The following is a 19,395-nucleotide window of genomic DNA, read 5'->3' as shown; positions in this document are numbered from 1 at the left end:
GCTGTGCCTGCAGCTGTCCAGATGACCTGGCAGGGAAAGCCATTTTGTCCTTGTATTCCCCAAGACAGTAGTGGGAGATCCTGGGATCTAAAAGGCAAGCAAATTCAACGGATTTGTTACTGCTTGTGAATTCCTCTGTTACCCTCACCTACTCCTCATAAGTCCTTTCAGTCCTCCCCTTGGCTGCCATGTCGCTTTTGTTAAGGCTGCAGGGAGAGTTATGCATGGGATCTTTTTAATATTACAGTGACTAAACTGTCCCCAGCACTCGAGGTGAGGCCACCCCAGTGCAGAGCAGAGCGGGACAATCCTCTCCCTTGCCCAGCTGGCCATGCCGTCCCTGATGCCCTCCTGGCTGCCCGGGCACTGCTGGCTCTTGTTCAACTTGCCATTGACCAGGACCTTCAGGCCTGTTTCTGCAGCACTGCTCTCCAGCCTCTCATTTCCCAGCTCATCTCAGAAGAGAACATTTCCATGAGAGGTCTCTGGCCTTTCCACTCTTTTCATGACCAAGAAAAAGTGAAGACAGATAGCATTAGTATTCAAACATGTACTCAGTAATTTCCTTGTTACTGCTTGTAAGTGCCTAGCAAAAAAAGCATTGGCTCCAGAAAGGGCAATCTAGTCCTTTTCTTTGGACAGTGATAAGACAGACCATTGAGAATAATGCTGCAAATGCAGCTGTGTTCGTATGCTGCAGTGAACTGAAGTGAGGAAAGACTTGTACAGTCAATTTTGGGCAAGGTATGATGAAATACTCCCTCTATTTCCTCTCTATTTTTTTTTCTTTAATTATTTCTTTAGGAGATTTGTAAGTGTTAGGCCTTCCTGCTGTGATAGGGTGTGAAGGGGCTTTTGCCTCAATTTGCTCTCTGAGTTTTTAGTTGGAGGTTGCTGAAACAACACACTTGCAGTTATTTTACCTAAGCTCATTTGTGGAGGCACATTAATTTCACTTTAGAGACTTGGGACGTTTAAATGCTGAAGAGGTTTCCTGTGGGCTTTGCATTGATTAAATAAAATGCAGAGTATGCTAAGTGACACTGACAGACGTGGAGAAACCCTGTGGGTTCCCTGGGAGCTGACTCTGCTAACCCTCTCTGTGCTACTGCAAGGTTTTAAAGAGAGAAAATTTAAAAGCTCATTTCCTAACAGCATGTTGAAATTCTCATCTAACATCAGAAAGATCATTTTGTTTTTAACTTTTTATACTGGAAGTTAGAAGATACACAGCTTAACAAGGGAAATAATGTGGAACAGTCATAAAGTCATCCATCTGTTTAAACAGTTCTTAATATATACTTGCTGTTGCATAATAGTAAAATAATTTGCTTAAAGATTCTTGTTTCCAACTAGTGAACTTTTGTCTTTCATATAAATCCCAAGTTGGGATTCTTCTCCAGTGTCTGTGTGTTCTTTATTCTAGTGTATATTTTTGGGATGATTCAGAGGGGAAAGTTATGGTTTCTTCTTTGCAAACCTGGAATTACTCATAAAGCTTTATCATCAGGAAGTGCTTTTTGTCCTAGTGCTTCCCTATTGAGAGAACACCTTGGTTTTGGAAGACAGGTAGTGGCATGCAGTTTGTAAGCTTAAAGTAGGTTTTCAGTAAAGAAAGATTTGGAGGTAACAAGAGAGTTTGACTAACTTCTGAGATAGAGTTTATTAGTGGAAAACAGGTGGTTCCTTTCTGCTTGTAACCACCTCTGTTCTAACACTAGTGGTGATGTTAAGCTGTGTACAGAATGTCGAATGACTGCCTTGACTGGGAAGCCAGATTGTAAGGAGTCTGCTTTTGCTGTGCCGAAGTGCATCAATGAAAGATCTCACTGGTTTTTCAAAGTGTTTTTTCAAAGTTTGCAAAGGAATAGGCTGAATAATTTAGGCAGAATCTGTTGCTTTGTCTCCAGTGACGAGATTAGTAAATTGAGTCCTACTCTCTGAACAATAACGGTGTCCTTCTGGCGCTTATTGTCTCTGTACTCAAACATGAGCACAGTCTTACAGAAACTGTCATTTGGAAGACAGCATCTTCTAGATGAAAACACAGAACATCGAGCTACTTCATTCTGTAGTGAGCAGCTTGGCTTCTCCCTAGGAGTTTTCCTTGCTCATAGAAGACATGAGAAAACCTAAGTTAGGGATGAGTATAAAACAGGGATCACTTGTTCTTCTCCTCAACTGTTGCTCCCGGTTTCCTGAGACCACTGTATTACTGTAACACAACTTTCCTCGCTGTAGCGCTGTTTCCTCGGCCACCTACGGAATGTGTGATAGGAGCCAGCTGGAAAAGGCAGTTTCCCTCCCTGGGGCAGAGTCCAGCCGAGCACCGGAAAGGCGACGCGCGGCCGGGCAGGGGCAGCCCGTGCCGGGCTCTGCAGGGGGCGCCGCGGGCGGGAGGCGGGGCCGGGAGGAGCCCGGAGCCGTGTCCCGTGCCGTGTCCTGTGCCGTGCCGGGGGCGAGGGAGCGGCTCCGGGGGATGCACCGCCTTGCTGCGCCGCCGATGTGAGGGAAGGGGAGCGCCAGTCCCGGACCATGGCGGCCCCCGGTAGGTGCCGCGGCTGCCGTCCCGGGAGCCGCGGGGAAGCGGCGGGGCTTCTCCGCCCGGCTGTGCTGCGCGGGGCCCCGCTGTGCTGCGGCGGCCCCGCTGTGCTGCGGCGGGCCGCGGCTCTCCGCAGCTGCCCCGCGGCGAGGTGCCGGCAAGCGGAGCGTGGCGGAGCCCTGCCCGCTGCCCCGCGGGGCGGTGCCGCTGCGCGGCTCTGCGCGCCCCTGGCGCTCCGCTGCCCGAGAGAGGGAAAGGGGTCCGCTCTCCGGGTTCAGGGAGCCCTGGCGCTCTTCGGAGCAACCGCGGCTCCTTCGCTCGTAGCGCTTTCCAGCTCCCCTTGCTTCACTTGTCTGGAGTTCAGGGCAGCTGCTGGCCGAGCTTTCCTGCGTCTTAAGTGCACTTCGGCTTGGCAGATCAGCGACTTCTGAGGGAGGGTGTTCTGTAGAGTATTTTGCTCCTCTCCGCTTGTACGACTTGCGTGTTTTTCTGTGATGTTTTATAGAGAAGTCAGTTTTCCCTAAATATGGCTTTATTCTTCAGCACCACTTCCTTTTGGGGGTATACTTGGTGTCCCTTGCAACAATGGCACAGGATCACAAGCTGAGCTAGTTTACCGTAATTGAAAGTGTTTTAGCTGACGTGTGTGCAGGTAAGACTACCTAGACTAAGAGCTGCAGACTCAAGGGGAGAGTTTAGCCTGTATTGTGTAAATCTTGCTAATGCCCAATTTGCAAGTTCCTCTCTTTGTAGGGAAGCGTAAGGGTTTTATCTAAAAAAGGAAAAAAACGTGCCATTCTCAGGGTGTGAAGTAACATTTGTGTTTCATTGACGCGTATCTCCTTGTGAGGTAAAAATAAGCTAAACGGAGGTCTCGGGAGACTTGTGGGCAAAACTACTTTTCTCCTTATAAACAGAAGGTGATTTCACAGAGACCCTTAAAAAAAGAACAACTTTAGATTAATGTATCGTAATGCAAATCTCTTGTTCCTCTCTGTGAAGTTAGGTTTGCAGAAATTTGTCTGCTTTGGTTCTGCTATTTCCTCTTACTTGTTTGCAGCATTTTATTTAAAGTGAAGATTTTATATTCCAGTCGAGGTAAGAAGTCTCATGTGATCACTATTACTGTGCATTTCATGTATGCAGAGAATGCATTTATTTCATCATACATCACTTAAATACACACACTTCACATACTGAAACGTGGAATGTGCTGAGGACTTCTTTTAATGGCCCACCAGCAGTTTCTATGACTTCCTGGAAGTACTCTCTCTTATAAGAATTTGATTATTAAGATGGTTTGAGTTGCATTTCCTTTATACCGTAAACAATTATCTTTAATGGAGAGTCAATTCCCATCTGTCAAGGATTGTTATTTTGAACAGCACTATTTCTGTATCCTCCATACACATGAATCACAAAACACACTGGAACAGGTTACATAATGCCTTCTTATGCAGTCAGAATTGAAGATGGATTTTCTTGTAGCAGATGAAGATAAATTGTTTGCCACTGCATATGATGAGTTAGAGTGAAGGATTTAGTCTGTTTTTTTACCTGGTCTGTGGACAATGAGAAGTCATGATCTACTTATGAGAGAGAGGTGTGTGAAAGATGACATAGAAAAGTTGTGTATTACTACAGCCCTGAATATTCTTTATGGGATCCATAAATGCAATGGAAAACTTTATGATCTATAAATTGAAAAAGAGTCAAACCTTTTGGCTTATGGAATGAAACAATAGATAATAACAGTCGATAATGTAAGATGTAGTCTTACCCAGAGCTGATATGCCAGCTTCCCACAGTATTGTTTAGCTATTTCAGTGGTAATCAGAACCTTATGATACAGCCATAAACCACTATTGCATGTTTGGACTGAGCCTAAAGATTATCTCCGCACTACTTGCAGACACAGTATGGAGATGTGTCTGATTTATTTGCTTCTCAGAGAGAGACTGTGAAGACATGACATGGTCATGCATACTTCTATACGCTTGCCATGAGTGTATATGATTTTTACTGAATTGTTTCAGCCTCTTCCATTCTATGAGCGATTTGTGTGCTAGGGAAAGCTTTGTATCATGTCATTTGTGCTGTTTAATTTGTGGGGCTTACACTTCAATTATGGGTCTTAGGCATGTCTATGGTACTGGTTTGTAATCTCACCAGTCTGTTATTGTTGCTGTGTAGTAAAGTGTGCAGCTAAACACTGGAGAGGCAGTTACAGCTGGAAAGTATTCCAAAGGTTATGGTTTAGCCCTGCAAACTGCAGCAGAACTGCACCTTTATGATTTTCTATGAAGCAAATGAACATACCCTGCAATATTGTTAATAGTGCTGACATTTTGTAAACAGAAGCAAAAGTATTTTTTATACTCTAAACTTAACAATACCTTGTTACTCTATTCTTAAAATTTAAACTTTAAATTTAAAATTTAAGATCACACTTGAGAGTGTGAAAGATAGACTTGTACTAGCCAACTGTTTTTCTTCATTTTGATATTGTATATAGTGTTCATATATTTCTTCCTTTAATTGAAGACTTTTCCAAAACCAGCCTGTGAAAAGCATTGTCAAACCACCTATCTAAGGGCAGGGTTTAAGGAAATGTTTGGTGTCCACCAAAGGAGTTCCCTATATGCCCACAATAGGCAGAGTATACCTTATGTTTTGTACTCTGCTCTGTGAGTTTTTCTGATGTTTGAAGAATTTTGAAAAACCTCCCTGAAATGTTATTTATTCTTTTTATACTGTTCCCTGAGGACTGGACAGTAGTTAGTGCTGCAAAGGTGGCTATTTGGTTAGATAAATAATAGCATGATTCAGGAAGGAGAGTCCTGTGTCATTCTTCTTTTAAAGGAGAATGTTGCAATTGAGGTTATTTCTAGATTTTTGGGGTTTTTAAAAAACAGTCCCAATGCTGACTTCAGCTTATTTAGCTCTGCAAGACCCACTTCCAGTATTTTTGCTTATGAACATGGAGCGTTACTTTGGCTCTACAAGTGGAGTCAGTAATTTTATTTCTCAGTTCTCATTTTTGGAGTGTTATTCCTCAGTTTATTGTGTACATGTAAAAGGAGCTGAGGGAAGAAGGCCTGAGGAGAGCTGGTACAGCTCTGTTAAGGGGAATGGTGTTCTTGTAGAGCAGTGCTAGCTAGGAAATCAGTACCTTTCCTAAACACCAGAGGAAGTTCCTGCCTGCTGGATGCAAAGGTTGCACTGTTCTGACAGGGAATTTGCAATTATTCTGTCCAGTTTGCATCCTTTATCTACATAGCAGAGAAGGGAGGGATTCTTGGATACTTAGTGCCGCTGCAGTGCAAGGCATGTTTAAAGTCAATGGCTCTTCCACCTTGTCTCTGAGCACAGCTGCTTACTTTCATTGAAAGCCTGGAGAAAGGCCTGTTGACTCACAAGTATAGTTGTGAAAGCTGTGTGCTACCTAAAAGTGAATGACAGGATTATGTGTCCATTTTATAGAATGTTAAAGTGCCGCTACTAATTTTCCAGAGACTGGAGGTGGGGCTGGGTAGGACTTTAAGAGCTTTGGGCACACCTCAGAGTCATTTTGTGGTCTCCCCATCTGTTGAAGTCAGGCTCAGCTGGCCATGGTGCAATGTGTGGGCTCTGTTCTCAGCGGAGAGTTGTGCTTTCCTTTCCCGCTGTACTGTATGTAAATCAACCCAGGGCAGTGGAAGCAGAAGGAAGCAGAAGTCTGTGGTACATCTGCCTTTCTAGAATAAAACTTGAATTCTGCTTGGTTTTCATGTTTTTGCTCATGTAATTCTGTTGTCTTTGCCAGGTGGTGTTCAGCCACCATCAGTGATATTTTGGCAATAGTGATGTGCTCGCTGGTGTGAAAGCCATCTTTTTTCTCAGCAGTTCTGCACTCTTAGGTTAAAGGTCCTGAGGTTTTGAGTCCCAAGGACTCTGAGTTTGCTGGATCCTCTTCTTTGGGAATGCCGTCTCCTACAACCCTCCATCTGTGGTTCAGGAGCTGTATTCACTCACAAACATGCAGCTGTCTTAGTGAATATGTCAGCACTGCACTGTCCATGTTCTCCATAGCTAGGGTATCATCCTTTCACTGCCAGGGATGTCCTTATTTATGCAGGTAATGCTATTGGTTGAGCACTGAGCACATCCCCATTCTTCTCAATTGTATCACTTCTGCTGAACTTCTGTTTAAAGCTGCTAATTGTATAGTTCAGGGCTGAGGTCCCTCAGCCTAGACATTGTTTCTGCCTTAATTTTGTAATGAAGTTTCTGGGGAAGGTGATATAATAAAGTCTTTGGAGGCTGTGCAATTTTGGTTGAATTTTTCTAAGGTGATTGCAAAACTGCCATCTTCAGTTCTGGTAAATTCACTCTCCAGATCCTCTTTTTTGATGCCAAATTTTAGGCATTGTTCTTTGCTTTAATTGGAAAAAATTGCCTTTGCTTGCATCATGATGGAGATAGGTTGAAAACGTTGACATTTCTAAAGAGTCAGACTGGAATTAGAAGACAATTTGTTAACAAGATTTTAAATTCTCAGCTCTGAAATTTACCATGGACCTGAGCTGTAAACCTCAATTTTGATTAAACTGCTTCACAGGTAAATAGAAAAATTAAATTTAGACTTAAAAGCTTCCTTGAGATTGGTGGGAGAGCACTGCATCATGTCACACTGGTTCAATTTGCAATCTACTCTTAGCAAGCTTTTTTAAGTGCTTTTGTGCAAGAGCGCTGAAATGCATGAGTCTGTAGGTAGAAGCTGTCTCTAGAGAATTATGGAAGAAGTCAATTTTGGTGAGCGTATTTTGGGCTGTCTTCTGGCCACCACTATTGTATTAGTTCTTTCCCTCTGAAGAGAGTGTTTGTCATTCCAAAAATTGTTGGGAAAGCTTTTGATGACAGTTTTGAGGAAGGACTCTAACACAGCCTTGTGGAATGTCTGAAGCCTGAGTGACAGAGTGGCTGTGGTGCAAGCACTGAGACTGATGTTCCCTTAGTTGCATGCATACTTTTCAGGCAGTTTGCTTTCTGCTGCAATGAGAGCAAGTATCTAACACCACAGGGGCCATAGTGACTTCCTGTAAGCATTCTGTGACCTCGTTTGTTATTTTAGGTGTGCTGTTTGGCGTCTGTTCCATTTGGGCATGTAATGATCTGCAGTTGTGTTGAAGAGACCATATAATTGCCTAAAATGATTTTAAATTTTCATGCGAGAGTGAACACCTCTTTTCAAGCTAGTTTGTTTCGAAGGTCTGGTTTTTGTGGCTTTTTCCTTATCAGAATGCTTTAAATCTGTAAATCTCTGTGTAGTTTGTTTCACTTGAAACGACATAGGAAATGATCTCCTTTATAGGAAGAGCATTTTAGTTTTTTTCATTTTTAAGAATGAAAAGCTACTTAAATTTGGTGGAGTAGATGCAAGTAGGAGTTCATTCACCCTTAGAATTTCTTTGTGGCTGTGAACACCTCACTTTGGATAGAACTAGTGTTCTTTTGAAATGCTTTGTAGTTTCTGACAGGAATTAGAGACAATGCTGGGGTTTTTTGTTCCAAAGCTGTGGGTGATTTCATGGTTTGAATTTAATCCTTTTTCTTGTGATTGTCTTGCACCTGTACAGGAGCCCCTGGAGACTATGATGTGCTGATTGTGTATGCAAGTGACGCCGTTGAATGGTGTCAGTACCTCCAGAACCTCTTCCTCTTCACTTGGCAAATTCGAAAGCATCGTATTCTGACCTACCAGCTTCAAGACAACTCTGCCATCACCCACCAAGAGCTGGACCTGTTCAGCAGAAGTCGGAGTATCATCCTTTTGCTTTCTGCTGAGCTGGTGCAGAGTTTTTACATTCCTCACATCCTGCAGAGCCTTCAGGAGGCTTTATGGCCCCCGTGCAAAGTAGTCAAGCTGTTTTGTGGTGTTACGGACTGTGATGATTATTTGACTTTTTTCAAGGACTGGTCTCAGTGGCAAGAACTCACAAATGATGATGAGCCTGATGCTTACCTTGCAGCTGTTGAGAAGGCTATTTCAGAAGGTAAGACCATAGCTAGGAGCTGTGCTTTCTGGTTGGAGGAGGGAGAGACCTGGTACTGTTTATTCTTAATTTTACACTGATAATGTGCTTTACTTAAAGAGCAAACTAAAGCAAATTGTCTAACCCTTGTAAACAAGAAAGTTATGGAAGCAAATTTTTCTATGCCTGGTTGGTTGGTCCCTAACTCAGGAGAAATTACCAGCAACTCTCAGAGAACTTCTGAATTTGAGGTTGTCTTGGATGCCTGCTTTTGAAGCAAATTGAAAATGAAAACTTTCTATATTTAAAATTTTGCCTGTAAATATTGTACTCTGCAGTTTATTGACCCAAATCAACGGAAAATTGTCTTTATTTTAAGGAAAAGAAATCTTTTTCTTCAGACTTGTTTGTGTCATACCGGAAACAAAATAAAGTCTAATATGTATTATCTAGTACTGGGCCTAAAATCAAAGATGTAACCATACTGGCAACAGATCACTTTGTTACCTATGATGAAAAGGCAGTGATTAATTAAAGAATTACACTGATGGCCTTAAAAATAACCCAACCAGTCTGAAAGTGATCCCCTTTTAACTAGTGCAGAGGACTTACTAGCACAGAAGTATTAAGAGTTGGAGACTACACAAGCACAATGTACTAGAGTCCTAAACTCTAGAAGAGTGTGTAGAATTCCTTTCTCATAGTTTCTGGTGAAATGAAGTTGGAGAGCTCTGGGCAGTCCTGCTAGTCTGGGTATTTTTATAACATTGCCATAGGTAGGGTTATAGTGTTCTTTGTCAGCCTCAGCAAGACTGGAATCCTGCAGTTGCATCTTGGCTTAAGATTTATCTCTATTCCATGGCATAAGTAAGGCAGTGTGTCTAGTGTTGTGTGCATAAAGGTTCTGGAGTCTGACTTCACACAGCTGGGTCTAAAGTCCTTTTCCATCTGTGCTGCAAGTTAGCATGTGCTGCAACAAACTGTGCTTTGGCTTTATGTGGGTGGTGTTGTGAAAGGGAGATTGTGCTTTGGATTTTTATTGCTGTTTCTACATAACAAAAAAAAAATCAGCTTGTTTTCTGTTTTCTCACTTTAATAAGCATACATTGATCTCAAACTGATTTCAGCATATCTAGAAAGTACTTGACTGAGAGAAAAAATGTGATAAAACTAAACTAATTTGCTGTGGAGTCTGCTGTAACATGTTCCAGATAGTTTGGTACACAAAGATTGAGAATTTCTGGACTTCCGTTACTATTATGGCAGTCATAGCTGATGTGGCTGTCACCTGCATGCCGTGTCAAATTTTTGGTTTGTGCACATCAGACCAGTTGCAAAGGTGATCCATCTGCTGTCACTGTAATTCTTGTGAAGGAAGAACCTATTTAAGATGGGCTGCTTTCATGGCCAAAGTATTTGGAGTAATGTATCAGATCCTACTTCTGTGTGGGGAAAAAACAACTCTGTGACATCTTGTATTGTGTGATTCTATACAAGTTCTGTGAATGGCCTCAAATGCAAATGTTCTGATGTTTCCTCTGAAGATAGCCCCAGGTGTACATAGTTCCTTTTTTGGGTGAAACTGTGAAAACTTTCTTCTTGACTGGTATAAAAAAATCTTCTGTATGATTCAGTTGCAGCATGAGTAACTTAGAATGTTTGTGACAGCAGACCTCTCCCACAGAGAAACATAGCCTCTGCTCTGGTCTTAGTTAAGTTTGAATTTTTCCTGATTAAGGCAGCCCTTAATTCTTACAGCACTTATCAGAGAAAGTTAATGACTATATTTGAAATTGTTTAGGTCTGGGTGTCTTCCTCTGGAAAGTACTTCTCTTCACATGCACTCACCCGTACTTCTAACAGCAGTGTCAAAACTAGGCCTGATGCTAAAATGACTCAGCTTCCAAATTGCTGAATCCTGAGCTAGTGAGGCATGGTACAGGGGTACAGGATGCAGTCAGGGCAAATTCTTCTCCAGAGGCTGCACACTGGCACTGTGCAGGCTGTGCTGTTGCCTCTAGAACCACTGTTGGCTGTAGTTTGTTTAGGGCATCATGGGACTATGACACCCCTAGACATCACATGCTGAAACCTACTTTAATTTTTATTACTTTAGTATGAATTCAGAAATGAAGAAACATTCATCTAGCCTTGTTGATAACTGTGTGCTGATGCTGACTCTTGCTCTCTTATAGATCTGGTATTTTTACTTCTAAAGTTTCTCAATTCTGGCAAACTACAGAGCACATGAAGGTTTGCATTTGCAGGTACTCCTGTTATCTGTGGGGAAGTTTTTCAGACTATGCAATAACTGTGCTAAGGGGGTGGAAATCACAGAATTATTATGGCTGGAAAAGATCCTAAAGATGGAGTCCAGCTACTAACTTAACACTGTTACATGTACCACTAAACCATGTCCTTCATTACCACATCTACATGTTTTTTTTTAACAGTTGCAGGGATGGTGATCCCACCACTTGCCTGGGCAGCCTGTTCTGTTGTTCAACCACCCTTTCAATGAAGAAATTTTTCATAGTATCCAATCTAACTCTCCCCTGAAGCAACTTGAAGCTCGTTGATCTTGTCCTATTGCATGTTACCTGAGAGAAGAGAGTCTAGAGCCTCCTCTCTGGTAGTTGTAGAAAGCAGTAAGTTCCAACTGAGTCTCCTTTTCTCTAGATTAAACAATCTTGCTCAGGATGTCTGTGTACACAGCAGCTCGGGCCCAGCAGGGTATAGTCACTAGCCAGGGTGCAGTGACCAGCTGCTGCTTAACCCCTCTAGCCTGGCCCGTCATAGCTGCGCTGTGTGCATCGAGCAGCTGGGAGTCTGAGCCACAGTCAGAGTCAGTGACCTTTCTCTTCCTCATGTGTTCTCAAAGCTCACTTGACATTTAAATTGCTCCAGTGTATTTGTCCCTAACTACATTGTTTTGAAACAATGTTTTGAAATTTGTTTTGAAAAATTGTTTTGAAATTTGAAATTTCAATTTGAAAATTGTTTTGAAATTTGAAATTGAAAATTTGTTTTGAAAAATTGTTTTGAAATTTGAAATTTCAAATTTCCCACTGTAAAAGCTGATGTTTCCAAAGCATTTACTAATTCATCAGTGCCTTTGAGCTTTCTGTATCCAAGCCATCTCTTGTGGGTAAAAACATGGGGAAATCCACATCTGCCTGAGATGGCTGAGGTGATAACTGAATATGACGGCAGTGGTGAACAAGTGCAGCCTTGGCTGAGCAGAGCTCTTGTGCACTGGAAGAGACAAGAATGAAAGATGAGTACCAACAAACAATTTATGAAATAAGAGGGTCAGAAGTTGGTGTAAGGAATAATATGGTTAAGATGGAGAGCGTTGGGCAGTTAGAAGGAAGATGAGAACTTATTTTGATTTTTGTAGGTCAGGAAGAGCTGAAATGTTACTCTACCTACTGAGGGGCTCATTAAGAGATGTCAGAGACTAAGGCAGTAAGCTTTTTTGAGAGGGAAATGGCATAAGAAGAACCACATCAGCTGTATAATTGCTCCTCTGGTTCATGTCAAGGAATTGAATTAAATTCTTGGCTTTCTTCTGTTGCATTGATGAAACTTGAGAGCATATCATTCAGGTTGGAAGGGACCGCTTGACATAATCTAGGCTTTCTGCTCAAGCACAGTTAGATAAAGCTCAAGACTATTTCCAGTTGGGTTTTGAATGTCTCTGCAGGTGGAGACTCTGCAGGACTTCACAGCCTCTCTGAGCAACCTGTTCCAATGTTTGACCACCCTTGAAAGTAACAAAATGTTTTCTTGTGTTCGGATGGAGCTTCATGCATTTTAGTTTGTGCACATTTCCTCTTTTCCTGTCAGTGGGCACTATGGAAAACAGTCTGGCTCCTTTTTCATTTTCTCCTCTCTTGTCCATATAAGATTCCCCTGAGTTGTCTTTTCTCCAGGCTGAAGACTTCCAGCTCTTTCAGCCTCTCCTCTTATGAAAGTTACTGTGGTCTGTGCTGGACTCAAGCTGTAAAGAAAAACCTTGGAGAAAGCTACTCGGAATTTAAGGTCACGTTGGATAGATGTTGTTAACTGTTTCTCAAACCAGATAGGGGAAGTTGTAGCATATGTGAGATTCTCTACAGCTTCATGTTTCTGTAATTATTTGATTATTTGTTTAGTTTTGCTAATAGTTGCCATTTAGGGCTAGAGACCTAAATTCACAATGTATTTTTAAGTTTGGTATGAACTGTCATGTGTTTACTTCTCCAGTCTCAGTGCTCTGTGGAGGAATATGTTCAGAGTAGTTCTATCTCAGCTAATTGCGAGCAACATTGACTTCTGCCAGCTTATTGAAGTGGCCTTGAAGATGTGAGGTGGTAGCATGCAGTTCTCTCTCCCTCTTCTTTGAAGAGGTAAAATTAAATGAACTCTTTAAACTATGTTTTTTTTCTTTTCTATCTTGTTTAAACATAAGATGTGGTTCTTTGACTCTGCTCATTGAAGAGGAGTGGATGAGCTATTAGTCAGCCCTCTGGGTGCAAATGAGCCTGTTTTCTTATATGGGAGCTCAGCAGCCTAGCTGGTTCTCACTGCCTGTCAAGAAGAGGAAACTGTGACGCCCTTGTGCAGGAGTTCAGGTTGAGAGAACATGCTGGTTGCATGCCTCTTCATGCATGGGTATAATTGACTGATGCTGGAAAGCCAGAGACTTCAGAGAGCTGGTTAAAGCAATTGACTAAACCTTAACTAAGCTCCCAAGTGATACTGAGAGTTCCCTGACAGAAATGTATGGATGTTCTTATCCATCTGTAGCATATGGGGTCAAGTAGTTAAAATAATCTTCCCAGCTGCAGGATTGATTAATTGTTTGTCATCAAGGCATTTCATAAAGTCACAGTTTTTTTATGTAAAAAGCAATACTTCATGGATTTTCTTTCATGGCATCATAAAATTCAAGCAGTGCTAGAATAGGTGCATACCTTTCTAAATAGAGACAATTAAATGATAGCCCAGAAATAGTAAAGGAAAGAAACTGTTGTGGTTAAGAACTTCAGACTATTATAGTCTTTATGCACCTTGTAAATACTAATCATTTTTCTCCATGGCTTGTGGTTCTGACAATATCCTCACAGGTTGCTTTATGGTCTAAGACTAATTCTAGGTATCTGCTAATGAGCTAAAGAACTGCAAGGCTTTAAGACACTTGCTTAAAGTAAGTGACCATCATCAGTGACCATCTCTGATCATATTCAAGACGGGAGCAGCTGAAGTAATTTCTGAAAAATCTTGGTAGAAGTATGTGGTCAAGAAAAAGATGCTTTGGAGAGCAGGTCTGGAGAGATGTATGGAACAGAATTTAGGTTTTTTCGCAGACACTTTGTGTGTACTTGGACAGTTGTTTTACTTCCAGGGTTGCATTTTGTAAGATTTTCATGGCTGTTTGTTATGACCGCAGAAAACTTTTGACATGTTTTTCAAAAGTGACTTGAGAATAACAGTGTATCTTGAGTTTCCCAGGGGGAAGTTTGACCAGTGACATAGGTTGACCTTAGCATGGAGTGCTGCAAAAGAGTGTCTACCTCATTCTCTTCCTTTTATCTGTCTGGATGATTGGGTGTGGTGTTGGACTACAAGGGTGGTATTCCAAGAGAAATTATTTGAAGGAGAGGCAAGGCGTGACTGCCCTTGCAGTAGTAATGTGGTCTTAGATCTACTGGAACCACTCATAGAACCACAGTCAAACAGTGACTGGTGGGATGTTTCCAAACAGCTGCCCAACTCTCTGAGGTGGAGTTTCAGGTTTGTTGGCTTTTATAGGGACTGTCTTTTCTGTCACACAAGCATTACGCATTTCACTCAAACTGAAGCAAAGAGGTACTGCAAGAGGAGATAATGAATTAGCAGGCTGGGTGTTCATGTTTCTTATGTGTGTCTTCTCAGGAAGTCTTGAATGAGTGATTAATACAATGTGATTTATGGCACCCTTGAAATTCCTAACAGGTGTGCCTTGTCAGTATATGTTGTCTCTTTCTGCCAGAATTAGTGGAAATGAACAATTCTAGCCTCTCTTGCTTGAGATTTTGGTCACGTACACGTCTGTTGTCTGGGTGGCCTGAACCCTGCTTCTTCCTCAATGTCTTCCCTATCTCTGTCCTGTTCCTGTGCACCCCAAGCTTTCTTTAGGTTTATACACTTGATCCTGTTGCAAATTGACCACTAGACTTGCAAGAACCTTAGCAAAACTTGACATAGTCAAATACACCTTGTTTCCTTGATGCAGGATGAGAAATAGTTTATTGTCATTTCAAACTTTGCATGACATATGAAACATGACTATGCTCTCCGTAAAATTGAAAATCTATTTGTAGGTGCTGTGCTTCTGAGGAGTGCTTGGGGTGAGGGGTTTGGAGAGAAGGGGAAATGTCTAATATGTTTTTTTGTTCTGTTTGAACAGTTTTATGCAGTCCTAAATTGTGTTTTGTTCTTCTCACTTGCTGATTTTCTGCACGCTTCTCTCCACTCAGTTGAAACGGGAAGTGTTGCTACAGCATCGCCCAGTTCTGAGGGCTTATCACAAGATGTTTCTCTGATGTGCGTTTATCTCGGTGGTGAAGCAGGGGCTCTGATGTTAACATGATGAAAGATAACTTTCATTGCTTTCCCTGACTACTTGTCAGTACTTTACTTCTTGCAAATGTAGCTGTAGTTGCTCTGGGAGACTTAATGTCTTTACTAGCACTTGGGAAAGGATACTGGCCAGTTGCAAGCTTCAGGTAAAAGCAGCGGCTCTCTTTGAGGGTCTTCCCTCTTGCTCTAAGCATAGTGAGGTCTGTGCCTAAAGTCTAAGGCCTTGTGAGAGCTAATTGTCTCAACTGGTTGATGGACAGAATGGGAAGTGTTTGCAGATGTCAGCAAGGGGCTGGTCTGCCCACTCAGAACTTAAGAGACAAGCTGTTGCCCAGTTGTACCGTTAGCATTAGTATCTGGGTGACAGAGTGCTCTGGACAGACTGCTGACTTCTTCCAAGCATTCAAATGCCTTGTGGTGTGAGGGCTGTCTTGTGAGAAACCACAGCTGTTGGCTCCATGCCGATAATCCCACCAGCTTCGCCAGGAGGAAATGGATGATAGGGAGAGCTGGGTGCTCTGCAGCAGCAGGTCAAAATAACTGGCTGCTTCATATGAGTTTCTGAAGCTGTTAAATGGCTCTTGACGCACACGTCCATGCCTGTGTTTTCCCCCGGCTTTTTCTTGGGATGAGTGTCTGCAGGACAGCTGTGCAGGGAACATAGCAGTGCAGACAAGAAAGGGCATGAGGCTGCTCTCTGCAGCTCAGCTGCTCATGTGTCCTGGAGGAGGGCATGTTCTTCAAGGGGAAATGTGGTTGGGTTTCTTGGACCACATCTCCTCCCGTTGCTGCTATTCTCACAAGTATTTCACAGACTGTCAAGTGAGGCCTGAGGGAACAGAAAGGAGAGAGCCTCTTATAACCATGAGTGTTGACCTACAGCACATGCTCATGGAGAAGCTTAATTCAGGTATTCACTTAACTTTAATAAATCTGTTGATCTCCTCAGTGATGGCCTCTCTAGGCTGGCTGTTATCGCAATGTTATAACTGCTGAATCTGTGTATGCAAATGGGTTGTCATTATTCAAGTATCCTAGTGTGTGGGAAACCTGCTCTAACAATGCTTTAGAGCATGGATATTATCAAATGTAATGGGATGGTTTCCTCTTCCAGAGCTTGCATGTTCATGAGTCAGTCACTAGCACATGACTGGAAGTTCAAGATGAATCATAGGATCACCTCACTGCTGATGTAGGAATTTGGTACTTCGCAATTTCGGTATTTTTTGAATGAAAAAACAGATGAATAATTCATACCTGAAACTGAATGCCTGTTCCTTCAGCTATTAATACAATTACTGATTAACATTGCCTGCTTCTTCCTGTATTACCTAACAGCTCTGTGTTCACATGACCTCCAGGCAGTCAACTCTGTTACAAGAATGCAGAAGTGCAATGCTTAAAACTTCTTAAAAGCTCTAGTTATTCTTTATTTGCTAAATTGTTTCTAGTATCGAATAACACCATTAAAGCAAAGAGACCAGGGGGCTTGTTTGCTCCTTGCCTCCCCTCTTATACTTGCTTGCTGTGTATGTTGTAGCTGAGATCCACAGCTTTGGTTTGATTTTTCTCTGAGAAGGACCACATGTTGGTCAAGTGGGATGAAAATTACTCCTAATTACACTAACGATTCTGGATTGGGTTGGGGATGAAGTTGTGAGGATCAGGATGCTGGCAAGTGTCTGTCCCTTTGTGCATATGTTGCAGGAACATCAATGTGTTAACTGTGTTTCGGTCATCATTGGCAGCTTCACTGTATGGATGCCACAGGTTTGACAGCCCAGTTCATCACTTAGGTCTTTCTTATCAGAACTGAGCATTTTAAATAGACAATTTCTTACTAATATAAGAATAATGACAGTCCAAGGCTGAGATTGTATCTGATAAATAATTTGTACTACTCTTTACAGATGTGTTTTTATAAGTAGTAAATAACATGTAAGTTCCAAAACATTGTCTTAAATCCTCGACTGCTTCAGAGACTTGCAAAGTTTGGGAAATTCTGACCACAGGAGATATTTTTAAGGAGTCATGATAGTCTTCTGACAAAGTGGGGTCAGCGACTTTCACCTTGTGTTCTGGGAGATGGGGAAGGGTGGGAGTGGTGTGAACCATGTGAATCAAGAAGTAGAAACTAGCTAAAAAAGTATTCTGTACCAAGTAGCTACGTAATTGTCTTTGGTTTCCTTTCTCTAGCTGAGAAAAGTATTTCCTGGCAGGGATAGATAATCTATTTCTATTCTGGCTAGGTTTTTTTCAGCCAGTGGTATCAATTCAGTTCATTTGCAATTCTATCAATATCCATGCTTGTTTTGGGAAATGAGAGTGAGAACATTGTTTTGTACACACGTATTGTAGGCTTACATGTGTTTGTTCTGCTCTTGATTCTGTTTAGGTAAAGTGCTGTTACTTGTCAATGCAAAGGTTCTGGTACTTTTCCATTTCACACTTGTATAGATACTGGAGCTTATGGTTCTTGCCCAATGAACAGAACCCCTTCAGACTACTGCTTCATGTTTTATTTTTTGATGCAATAACCAAAGTTGGGGAGTTGGGGTAAGCAGCACTGAGAAAATTAAAGATGCTGCTGAAATGACAAACATTGGTTTTCATATTTTATTTTAGAAAAATAAGACTAAAGGCTGCTGCCCATCTTGCAGTATATCAGAGTGCTGCTTGAGTCAGATGAGTTCAGATACTGATCATTCTTGTATTAGACATTCACATGCTGACTGTCCTGTTTAACATGAGGGGACTATCCAGCTCAGCAAAGAGTGTCACTGTTGTCTGTTCCATAAGCATATTCAGTGCTATTCTACTGCTTTCATGTCTTTGTTAATTTCCTCCTCAAATCCTCTTAAGGGAAAAAAAAAGAGGAAACTCTGTAGTTTCACTTTCTTCAACTAGATCCCCTTTTCTGAACATTACTTTGAGAGGAATAGCAAGTTCCATCCCACCACCTTCACAGCTGTTTTTTCAGATGGATGTTTGTGATAAGCATTTTCAACAAAGGGGAGTGAGGAACAGGACTCTCTATATTTTATTTTAGACTCAGGCTGTGACTCTGTGACTGATACAGAAACAGAAGACGAGAAGAATCCAGTTGACTCCCACAGACCTGCCATGACTGAAGAACCTGGATCATCCAAGAGCACTGGGGACTGTCCAGTGGTGCAGCCCAGCCGCATACAATGTGGGGTACTGTATGTCCACTCCTTGGGCTATGTTCTTACTGTGAGCTGGTGCAACCCATTATGCTGCTTTGTAATGGTCAGCTTTACAGACCTGGAAATTAGTCCTGAATTCTTCTTGTCACCTTCCTGCTCAGCCCCCTGTCCTCCATGTGTCTTGTTCCATGGGCTTGGCTCCCTAGGCCCAGGACTAGCTTGGTAACGTGCTGTCTGGGCTGTGGTGTCACTTCATGACTGTCTCATTAACATGGCTGCTTGGCTTGGGTGCTTGAGACAGGTTCACACTCTTCCCTTCCACTGTTCTGCTGGCAAGTGGGGTAAGATGACTGTAATGAACTGATTAACTCCACAGTCAGTAGCCAGTCTAATATGGCAATTCTGGTGCATGGCTTGCAAGTGACCCTGAGAAGCTTGGATCATGGTTTCTTGTCTGAAAAACAGCACTTTTTAGTATAGCATCTCCTGAGATGGAAAGAGTCCAAGTTTCTTTCTCTTGCTTCTGTTTAGAATGTGGCTGTGCTGCTTAAGGGAAGAGATGAATAGAGTTGAAAGTAAATAATTTTTTTAAATGTAACCCTAATCAGTTTATAAATCTATCTAATAAATCTGGAGTTCTACCAGTTTAATGCTTGTATCTATACTGGTGCAAGCTGTAGCAGATGCCACTTGCCCAGTTAGTCTGTGACTGGAAGATACTCCTGAAAATGATTCAAAACGGTTAAAATAATAGATGCTGATTGATGTGTTAGTTGCAATCAGAACAAAATCCCTAGAAAATGGATTTAACCAAATAAGTGTTTTTGTTTTGAACCTGTATGTTGTAATGCTTTTTGTCCTAGGTGCAGACAACAGTTTATATTATCATGAAATGTAAACTAGAAGGTGAAATGAAAACTGAAGTTGAATTTTCTCCAGAGAATGCATCCTCTGTGCGTGTGCTGGCTGAGATGGAGAATGAATACACAATCTCTGTGAAGGCTCCAAGTAAGATGAACTGAGATTTTTTTTTTTCTTTCCCCCCTCCTTCCTCATTGCTTCCTTT

The 19,395-nt window shown here is 42.0% G+C and overlaps 1 protein-coding gene across 2 annotated transcripts in view; it reads left to right on the top strand.

Moving 5' to 3' along the window:
• The first annotated feature begins 2,387 nt into the window (after positions 1-2,387).
• The window catches only part of PIK3AP1 (phosphoinositide-3-kinase adaptor protein 1), a 33,991-nt gene continuing 16,983 nt past the window's right edge, over positions 2,388-19,395 (top strand). Inside the window, exons 1-4 of one of the 2 annotated variants that reach the window (XM_030275950.4) lie at positions 2,388-2,548; positions 8,161-8,577; positions 18,212-18,360; positions 19,193-19,337. In XM_030275950.4, coding sequence (XP_030131810.3) covers positions 2,536-2,548; positions 8,161-8,577; positions 18,212-18,360; positions 19,193-19,337 — 724 coding nt within the window. In that variant the 5' untranslated portion in view covers positions 2,388-2,535. The remainder of the gene's footprint in view (positions 2,549-8,160; positions 8,578-18,211; positions 18,361-19,192; positions 19,338-19,395) is intronic. The other variant, XM_072931025.1, reaches the window with a different exon arrangement.

Source organism: Taeniopygia guttata, chromosome 6 (genome assembly GCF_048771995.1).
Source record: "Taeniopygia guttata chromosome 6, bTaeGut7.mat, whole genome shotgun sequence".
In the NCBI taxonomy this organism is placed as follows: domain Eukaryota; kingdom Metazoa; phylum Chordata; class Aves; order Passeriformes; family Estrildidae; genus Taeniopygia; species Taeniopygia guttata.
This window is presented reverse-complemented; position numbering and strand designations above follow the sequence as displayed.